Consider the following 10,822-nt stretch of genomic DNA (forward strand, 5'->3'; position numbering starts at 1 on the left):
TTTATTGTACACATGGCAACCCTTTGATTCTTTTGCAGTAACTGGATCCTTCGCGGAAAGGGCCGTAAACCGAACGACCTTCTCACTGTCCTGTTGAAGGAGTTTTGGCTGGCCTATTCTGCCCGCGGCCAGACAGGGACCCGTAGCTGCGTGTTTTGGCCACAAGCTGGGCCCACTACGAGGCTTGCAGCAACGCGGAGTACGGGACGGCCGCTAAGGCCGTGATCACCAAATTTTGGGTAAGTTCCCTTTTGAATCACTTGTCTTCAGTTTTGTTCATAGTTTATCATTGAATCACTCAACTCATGCCTTGTTTGCTTCTGGTTTATGCATGATTGCAGCAATTCTATAGAGTTCTTGACGAGCACAAGGCCAGAGCCGACGTGGTCTTACTTGCGTCTGCAAAGAAGAAAGCTCGTCAGTTGCAGTACGAGGTGCGTTGGGTTGCCGTCTCACAGTACTACCACATCTACCTGCAACAAAAGATGACCAAAACTCAAGCACAGAGGCAAAAAATTACCATGAGCAGGGAGCAGTTCATGATGGTAACTATTACTGACTTTTCATTGTTTCAAGGAGTCAACTATATGTTTCGTGCTCACATGTCATGCTTCCAAAATTTGCATAGGTTGCTCCTCGTTGGTGCTATGGAAGGCATGACGGATGGGCGTGTTTGGTGGATAGGTGGGTCGGTGACAATCCAGAGTTTGCTGCCAAGAGCATCAAGGCCCGGGCTAACCGTGGAAAAGACGGGACACACGGCCAAGGAAACAGGAACCACTGGGGCTTCAAGGCCATGAAGGTATATCTATATGAATGATGCATTTTGGTTCTTCTTTACCGTCATGTTCTTATGTATGGCTAACTTCTATTTGACGCTGCAGGAGGACAAGTTGCAGAGGCCGCTCTCAGACATGGAGTCATGGAAGCTGGCCCGCGAGCGGAGTGATCGCAAGGAGGGCGAGAGCCAGTACTACGGCAACACCGAGCAACACCTGGAGTCTTACACTCAGAACTATCAGAAGTTGCATCCGGATGTTCCCGTTCCTGAGGTCGCCAAGTCTCAGATCGACGACACGGCGGTGGTGGCCATCCAGGGTAAGTCCCATGGCCGGTATCCGTGTTTCGATGGCTTGATCACTCCGTCGATCTCGTACACACGGCTTCGAGCTACCAACCCGAGCCCGTTAGAGAGTACGTGGCATTCGCAGCCTCCCTTAGTCCGCCAACGTGCTGTAAGTACTTCCCCTTATCTTCTTTGTCTCTATCTTTCTTAGTTTATTTTCATCACTGCCCACTTAGAAACAACCTCAATTTTGTAGGCATATCAGGCCTTTCTCGAGCATAGGCATATTGAGGTGAGGGAGTACTTGCAACGAGTGAAGGCAAACGATGATTACAGTCGTCAAGTGATGGCGGTTAGTTTTGCCCTCTTAAACCAAGCTCAAATTTGCACTTTCATTCCTTTTGACTTTGTTGATCATGGCTTGTTTCTAAGTGGACTTGTTTAACTAACATCCAGGCTATGTTGGCGTCTTGGACTAACCACACGGAGCCACCACAAGTTGGACCCCCACCACCACCTGCGGGAGACGCCCCACACATTCCCACGTTCGAGGAATGGCTGGCACTAGGCGGTGATACTCCGGTTAGTACATTTACCTAACTAATGACAAACTAGTTCTCGTTCATTCAACACTATCATGTCATATTTACCGTTAGAATCTTCTTTCAAACATGTAGGGGACCGGTGGCTCAACTCCTGCTCCGTCGACCCCAGTCACTCCGATCTGGCAGAGTGATGGTGGTCGCGGTGGCGGTTTTGGCGGAGGTGGACTTGGTGGTGGTGGTGGTTTTGGCGGAGGTGGACTTGGCGGAGGTGGTGGTTTTGGCGGAGGTGGACTCGGTGGTGGTGGTGGTTTTGGCGGAGGTGGACTCGGTGGTGCTTGATGTCGATGATGAATCCGTGTATGCGGCCGTTGTGCCATGTCTTTCATGTTTCAACTTTTATGATGTTTCATGTCTTGCACTACTATTATGTTCGTGAACTTTCGCCGGTGATGATCTTTATATGATGAACTTGACTATGTTTAAATGATGATGATGAACTGTCATATTTCATATTATTCTGCTTTGAAATGCTGTCAAATGAATTGAAAAAGAGAAAACAGGGAAAAAAACTATGCCTACGGCAAAGCCGTCGGCATATATACGCTCAGGAGCCACCAGGAGGCGACACGTGGCAGGGCTATGCCTACGGCAAAGCCGTTGGCACATCTATGCCGACGGCTTTGCCGTAGGCATAGCCCTGCCGCCAGGTCAAACCAGGGGGCGACACGTGGCAAAGGTATGCCTACGGCAAAGCCGTCGGCATAGATTTAATCTATGCCGACGGCTTTGCCGTAGGCATATCTTTGCCACATGTCTTCTCCTGAGTCGCCAGCAGTTTTGACGGCGCCATCCGTTGCCGTCAGACGGAAAACAACGCCGACGGCTAAACTATGCCGACGGTTGCCCCACGGCCGTCGGCATACCCTCCTGTGCCGACGGCTATACTACGCCGACGGTCTGACAGAAGTACGCTGACGTGATCTACATTGACGGGGCTATGCCGACGGCAGCCGTAGGCATAGATCTATGCCGACGGCATAGGACCTATGCCGACGGCCCTGGGCCGTAGGCATAGCCTGCGAGTCCGGTAGTGATACAAAGCACAAATACGGGACAGTGAGGCAATCTCGAGGAGTAGCGATGGTCTGGATATCAGGAGCATCTGAGACCGGGCTCAGAACCGAATTTTCGGTTACATCAACATCTTCTTTTACGGGGAAAGTACATCGACATCATAGTGTGTGTTTTTTATGTTCCTGCCGACGCGGTCCCTGCCATCCCTTCCCAGGCGGCACCCGGCACCGCCAGCAGCTGCTCCTCCGGGGCTCAGCTGGGTGTCCGTGCCAGCTGGGTGTTCGTGCCGGCTGAAAGGCAGCCGGAGTTGGTGGACCGCGTGTATCACACAAGGAAGCGGGCGGAGGAGGCGGCTGCTAGCCGCTCCAAGTGGAGCCGATTCGCTCTGAAGCCACTCCCTCCGGCCAGTGACGATGATGAGGCTCTCGGCGACGCCATCCGCCGATTTGAACTAGTAGTCCGATGGCATGTATGATAAACTACCATATGCTATGTCATGTATGAACCATGTATTATGTGTTATATGAACTATGAAGTACGTCGTTTGATCTATGTTGCATAATATTGTGTGGATTTGAGCTGTGGGCACAGACAAATGAGGGATAACCGGGCCCAGGAGGAGATAGCCGTCCGGTTGGCTCTCTGTCGGTCCCGGTAGGGTATCCAAGCGTCGCAAAGGGTGAGTCACAGGCCCTGTTTGGATACTCTAACACAGTTAGAGTTAGAATTATTTTCTAACCCACTCTAACCCAAATAAGCACTTCTTCATCGGGATACTTTGGTTAGATGGAACTAACCCATTCTAGCCCTTCCTGTTTGGATACTTTTGGGTTATTTGAGCCCCCAACTAACCAAACTAGCTCTAACCCCATGATCCAAACAGGGCCACAGAGCAAACCCCCCAAAGAGGAGACCGGTGCGCATCCAACACCTCCAACTCGAGCGCCGAGCAGATCAACCTCGAACCCTATGTCGTCTTGGAGCACTACAATTTCTATCAACCAAACAAGGGCAATGGCGGCGGTGGGTGAAGTTTCTCTATAGCCTCCCGATTTGATCTAGTAGAGCATGCCTAATTTTAGTAGTCTGATTGACAAGGGTAAAGGCAAAGGCGGCAATGGATGAACTTCCTTTATAGCCCGATCTGAACTAGTAGAACATGTCCAATTTTGTTGTCCGATGGCATGTACGATGTACTACCCTATGCTATGTGTTGTATGAACTATGTGCTATGTCATATATGAACTATGAAGTACGGCGTTTGATCTACTTCGTATGATATCATGTGGATTTGAGGGTATACATAGTAGTGACCGGGCACGGGCAGTATGGCTTTTGATCTACTTTGTATGATATTGTGTGGTTTTGAGGGTTTACATAGGAGTGACGGGCACGGGCACGTCTGCCAACATATATGGGTCAAATTAGGATATTGTGTTTGTAGATGCTCTTAGGCCAACTCCACCGCGCGACCCCAAACGGACGTCCGGATTGGCCCGAATTTGTCCCTTTGGGGCGCCGATGGATTCGCCCGTGTCCGGCCGTGTCCGTTGGGTCGTGCGTGCGCCCACCGCGCGGCCGCATCCCAAATCGTGTTCGGGGTGGACGGGAATAAAAAAATAATGAAATAACTAAAAAAGCAAATAAACGCATTTAAAAAAACATAAAACATATATATGGGTTGGCCACAAAACGGCCCAGTTTCAACGGCCACTTAAAAGGCCCAGATTCATAATTAACATAATAAGAAAATAAAAAAAACTCCTCCCGCGCGCTCCTGTCGCGCCCGTCGGTGCCGTGGCCGTCGCCGTCTTCACTGGCCGCCGGTGTCGTCGTCATCGCTGACGAGGTCGACGTACTCCGGCGGCGTCCAGAGGTGGGGCGGCGGTGCGTGGTAGACGGGGCCGGGCTGGACGGCCGGAGGTGCCTGCACCACCTCCTCCCGCGGCGACGCCTCCCGCTCCGGTGACCGCGGCGGAGTGGGGCACCAGTTCACGCCCAGGTCGGCGGCCATCTCCGGCGCAGTGCAGGACCAGCCCCACCCCTGGCCCAGGAGCTACTCGAACGTGGGCGGGTCCTCCTCCATCGGCTCCTCCGTGACGGCCGCCATGACGGCCGCCAGCTGCAGCTCCGGGAAGGCGACGTCCCCGGCGGCAGAGAGGGCCATGGCCTTCTCCAGGCCATCCCACTGCCGCTCATCATGCGTGTTCATGGAGTCGGCCATGACATGCTGCAGGAGACGGGCCTCCTCCTCCTCTGTCATGCGAGGAGGGGGGGCGACAGAGACGGGGAAGGCGACGGCGTGGGCGTCAGGCCACGCACCCGCGTACGCCCGCGCGGCTCTGCACGTGGCCTCCGCGGCCCCGACACGGTGCCGACGAAGTAGGACGCGCGCCGCACGTCGTGCTCGCCCTGGAGCCATGTGTCCCAGAGCGAGGAGTCGGGGGCATACCTGTGGTCGTAGTACAGGTCGTCGGGGAGGAGGCGGCGGCGGTTGATCTCATCGCGCCGTGCACGGCCGGTCGCCGGCACTGGCGGGATGGGGACCCGGTCCGCGGAGAGGTGCCACCCGTTGGGGAGGTGGGCGTCGCTCCACGGGACCGGCGTCCTCGTCTCCCAGTACCTGCGGCACACGTCCGCGCAGATGTATTGCCGGTCGCGCTCGCCGGAAGGCCTAGGGGCAATGGTGAAGGGGGCCGGCGCGGGGGCTCGACGGGAGGAGCGCGGCGGTGACGCGGGGGCTCGACGGGAGGAGCAAGGCGGAGACGCGGGCTCCTCCTTCTTCACGGATCCGCGGCGGCGCCCCGAGGAGGAGCCGGCCTCGCAGTCGTGCTTGCCCTTGCCGTTCCAGAAGCCCATGGCGAGGTGGGCGGCCGGCGAGCTCGAGGACAAAGGAAGACTAGGGTTCGGCGCTGTCGGGGTTCGAGGAGGCCGCTGGGTGGCATGGGGCAGTGTGGACGACGACCCGTCCACGCTTCCCACTTAAAGAAGGACGGCGACCGTTCGACGTGCGGATGACAGGTGGGGCCGCCCGCTCGTGCGCATTGATGTGGGCGGGTGGGAGGTAGGTGGCCGCCTGCCACGCGGCCCTGAAGCGGACGAGGCGCGCGTCCGTTTGGTATCCGCCGCGCCCCAAACCCGGCGCAAGTTTGCGTTCGAAATGGGTCGGCCCGGACACAAAACGGACAGGATGGGTCTGGGCCGTCGCGCGCTGGGCCGCCTCCTTTGTCCCTTTTGCCCCAAACGGACAGGACCGGGCCTCCTTTGTCCCTTTTGCCCCAAACGGACAGGATGGGGTCACGCGGTGGAGTTGGCCTTAGCACCTGCGTGTACAAGCCTAATACCGCCACGGCAAGGCTAGATCTGCCTGCATGACTCATCGCATCGATCACAGCAACATTGTGATACGGATTTTTGCCAACACATGGCAGTATGTTCCCTTCTCGCAGCACATATGATCAATAAATTTATGTGAAAAATCAACTCAATAAATCAAACATCCGACATCATATATGAAGACAACAGCTATCCCATTGAATATCCAAGTTGCGAATTTATTAAGATACTGGTTTTTTTACAACAATACAGTACAATCTTCGCTGATATTAACAAAATACACCCCTCCCGATTATTTTTATTTATTTACGGAAAAGCAAGAGAAGCCCATACAGGCAGTGACAGTATACAATTCTAAATAAGGATCCACATAGCAACAATATGTTTATGCTACACTGGGTGAACAGCAAGTCCACACTCAGCCTCCCTACTGTAAACCCCAGGGTCCAACGGAAAAAACCAAGCATGGCTGTTGAAAACTTCCATGCCATCGCGTGAAAATTCATATGTAGCACAAACTAATCCATCTTGACATTTGAATATAGGAGTGTGTCCCTGGTAAGCGGCATGTTCATGAGCAGGCAAATCTGCACAATCAGCACATAGTGTCGTCAGAGATGCGTTTCAACAAAGTTAATCAATAATAGACGAGACCAGGAGAAAGCATGCTCACCCCAATGAGAGTTGAGACAAGAAGGATGATCCCTGTAATCCATGCAAGACTCAATCTAACAAGATATATAGCAGCTATAGAAGCTGTAGCATTAGTTTTCGATGCTTCTGCAAGCCGTCTCGAGATATGCAATGAAGACGGTCCATCGATGATGGACGCCAAGGATGTTGAAGCCTCCTCAGTGGATATTACCAGCCCAACAATTTTCCCTATATTAACACGTGATAAATGTCGAAACAGAAAGAAAAAAAAATCAACTGTCAGTAGTGTTCTGCAAATATAACAAGTGTACCAATTGAGAAGGTTATGCTTCAAGTCAACAATCAACAGCACAAAGCAACTTACCGTTATATGCTCCCTGCAATTGATCAAATGCTTTGGTCAGAGCTGTCCGAACTACTTCAGCTCCCTGCTTAACAATTTCTGCAGAACCATATTCATCTTCCAGAGCCTAAATAATAAACACATCAAATAAGTAACTTTATAACACTAACATAGTGGGGGAGGGGGGGTCATGTGCTTCATAAGAATATTCAAATTGCATAAAGATACTGTTGCTGTGTGGTCTGGGGAGTGAATAGTTACAGGGTCTTGCGAATATTTTGCTGTGCACAATTTATAAGAATATTCAAATCGCAGCTGAAGATTTATGTTTATAATTACCTTAATGCCCGTGAAGCGGCATACTAATAACTCTGCAGGGCTCACGATGCCTCCTGAAAAATCTTCATGAACCTGAATACCCCTTTTGATGGTTTTGAGAAGCGAGATCAAGCTGGATGCAAATTCAACGTCTACTTCCTGTGTAGACATGCAAATGGAGTTAAATAATTTCTACAATTTAGTGGCCAATTTTGTACAAAGTAGGAAGTGACCTCATCCAATTTTAACAGAAAAAGCAATGAATCCTCAGAGACGAGTTATGTTCTTTTGAAGCCAAGTTCAGGTTAGTATGCAAATGGATGACGAAGCGATGCTAACCTTATTGAGGAGCAAAGTAAGACTGTTTCCACTCTTCAAGGGGATGTTTAATTTGCCATCAGCCTTCTGGTAGGATCCCTCCAACCAGGTTGCCTGCACACACAAAATTCTACCTATAGTTTCTAAATTGTATTCCCTCCGATCCAAAATAAATGTCATGCTTTTAGTTCACTAGGAGGGAGTACTAGTTTTCTCCTAAAGAAATAGTATACTTACCAAGTCGGTGAGTTCATTATCAAGAACATCTGATCCAGAAGATTCATCTGAACGAATGACAATCAATTCATCCTTATCTGCAAGGTACATGATCAATGATACTTATGTGTTGACAGGCAAGATACAGAAGTAGGGGCATCCAAGTTCCAAAAAAAGGGATATGTTCAGTAATTAGTCAGACCTGTAAGCCCTGTAGTAGCATTGTTTGCACCATCAATCTTGGTTTTGTAAATACTACCGGCATCAGATATGAAGCTATCGACAGAGTCTGATATATGATCAAGAGAGACAACATTAGTCGCTACATCAAAATGCATGAATGATTCAGATAAAATCATCCCCAACAAATTAACATACCATGGGATCCATCAATTTGCATCAAGAAAACAGCACGAGGCCTGTCAAATGGCTTTGGGAGTAGCAGCTTGTTTAACTGAAAATCAAGATAGGCAAAGGTTGAATGGCTTAGATAGAGTAGCACGATGCGTGCAAAGACTAGCTGAATCATGAAAGCTAAATAACCTTTGCAGAAGAAGGCAGAGGAAGCATGGCAGGTGGTGCAAAACCAAGCAAGACAGAAACAGCTGCGGAAACTTCATCAAGTGACATCGACGTGGCCTGTTAGCATGACAAGGCATATATCATGAGATCATACTAGCTCGTGGGGTACGAATGAAATAAAAACGAAAACTAAGGTTGATCTGTCATGGTAACCAGTATCATCTTCACACTTGAAGCAGGAAGCGGAGGCAGTTAGTCAAAGCAAGGTAAAGTGCTATTAGGGCATGTATAAACGCAGGTGCTTGAAGAGGTGCTTATAGCAAACAAAACAAAAGAACTGTTTCTTGTCATGCAGGCCGGCTAAGATGCTAATTTATAGGTACCTCTGATTAACACGTTGCTATGCATGCAGCTACCTGTAGCTAAACGAAAATACAACTATCTGATTAAGTACCCATGGAGAGTACAGGTGCTTAACTTTCTTTTTCAGAACGAGTATATGGCAACATATATGGCTGGCTAGTTGACGATCTAGGAGTATTTGGTGCTGTCATCTGGTATTTGTGTTTTGAATTGAATCCATAACCTACGAACTAAAAACCGGAATCCGGCATGGATTTGCTGGAAGAGTCGTTCGAGCGCGTGAGAAGCAGCAACGGGTTGGTCCGTAGAGAAAGAGAGGGGATAATCGGGGACCGAACCTGGCCGTCCTGCTGGTCCCTCAGGTAGCGGTGCGACGCGCCGTCGATGAAGGCCGCGGCATCTCCATGCCCCTGTGACCGCATACGGATGGAGCCATCGTAAGGGGGCGCGACAGATAAGGGATTGCTACGAGAGGGAGAGCTGGGTACCTCAGGGGCGGCGGCGACGAGGGAGACGGCAAGCGCGAGGAGAGGGAGGAGGAGATGGTGGTGACGGCGAGCCATGGTCGCCGGCGTCGGCTGGAGATCCGATCGAGTCGCTACAGAAGATTTGGATCTTGGCTGCCCCCCTCTGTCAACCTCTAGAAAATAGATTGGGGAAACAAGTTGCGCAAGGGCTTGTTTGGTTAGAGTGATTCCGGCCGGGATCAGAGCCCAATCCACGTGGAACAATCCGGTGGGAAATAATTCCCGGTTTAGAAGGGGGTATGTGTAATGTGTTTGGTTGTGGCCGGGACAGGGAAAATCCAGGCCTGGCCCACCCCGTGCCGCGATGTTCCATGGTGGAGAAAAGAATCTGCTCTGAGCATTGGAATGAATTCGGCTCCAAAGTTGAGGTGATGGGTGTCAAGTAGAGGATCAACCCAATCCCTGGGTGTATTTGTTCCATTAGGGGATTGTATCCCCTACAACCAAACATGGCCTAAAGAACATCAACCAATTCGGAGGTGGAGAGCGGCAGGACGACACTTTTTCACCGTAAGCCTAGCGACTAGGGTTTTTGTTCCTCCGCAGGTTTCACGCTATCGTCAGTCTACCCCCTTAGAACAACCATCAATCTCTCCTCCACTTTGTTTTCTCCAGTTCGGGTTGATCAAGGGAACAGCTGGACTCTCTTCTCAGCCTTGGCACAGATCACGTTCCTTGGAGTCAGGTCGGTTTTTGCTAGGGTTTTATCATCCATGGCGGCAGACATAACAACAAGCGAAGGGAGCAAGGTCAATGGCGAGCTGAGCGGATCAGAGGATGATGTCGCTTGAAGCTACGTCGGTATTTTCCCAAAGAGGAAGGGATGATGCAGCATAGAGGCGGTAGGTATTTCCCTCAGATATGAAACCAAGGTTATCGAACCAGTAGGAGAACCAAGCAACACAACGTAAACAGCCCCTGCACACAAATAACAATACCTCGCAACCCGACGTGTTAAAGGGGTTGTCAATCGCTTTCGGGGTACGGCGCCTCAAGATAGGCAAAGGACGTGAGGTAAATTTGTAGTAGATTGATAGATCGAACGCCAAATAAAATAAATAAGAATATATTATAGCAAGGTATTTTTGTATTTTTGGTTTAATAGATCTAAAAATAAACGCAAGGAAAAAGTAGATCGCAAGGCAAATATATGAGAAAGAAGACCCGTGGGCCGTATGTTTCACTAGTGGCTTCTCTCGAGAAAGATAGCAAACGGTGGGTAAACAAATTACTGTTGGGCAATTAATAGAACTTCAAATAATTATGACGATATCCAGGCAATGATCATTACATAGGCATCACGTCCAAGATTAGTAGACCGACTCCTGCCTGCATCAACTACTATTACTCCACATATCGACCGCTATCCAGCATGCATCTAGTGTATTAAGTTCATGAAAAAACGGAGTAATGCAATAAGAACGATGACATGATGTAGACATGATCCGTTTATCTATTGCGTAGATATAGATCCCATCTTTTTATCCTTAGTAGCAATGATACATGCGTGTCGGTTCCCTTTCTGTCACTGGGATCAAGC

The 10,822-nt window shown here is 50.2% G+C and overlaps 1 protein-coding gene across 1 annotated transcript; it reads right to left on the reverse strand.

Moving 5' to 3' along the window:
• Positions 1–6,211: 6,211 nt before the first annotated feature.
• Positions 6,212–9,399, reverse strand: LOC119336952. The gene is made up of 11 exons (XM_037609043.1): positions 9,244–9,399; positions 9,094–9,165; positions 8,414–8,509; positions 8,249–8,324; positions 8,073–8,159; positions 7,892–7,968; positions 7,676–7,768; positions 7,358–7,495; positions 7,040–7,145; positions 6,695–6,903; positions 6,212–6,608 (listed from the first exon to the last, which is right to left on the reverse strand). Exons 1-11 carry the CDS (start codon positions 9,316–9,318, stop codon positions 6,540–6,542), a joined length of 1,098 nt encoding a protein of 365 aa, XP_037464940.1. The 5' UTR covers positions 9,319–9,399; the 3' UTR covers positions 6,212–6,539.
• Positions 9,400–10,822: the final 1,423 nt, after the last annotated feature.

This window comes from Triticum dicoccoides, chromosome 7B, assembly GCF_002162155.2.
Source record: "Triticum dicoccoides isolate Atlit2015 ecotype Zavitan chromosome 7B, WEW_v2.0, whole genome shotgun sequence".
Classification (NCBI taxonomy): Eukaryota; Viridiplantae; Streptophyta; class Magnoliopsida; order Poales; family Poaceae; genus Triticum; species Triticum dicoccoides.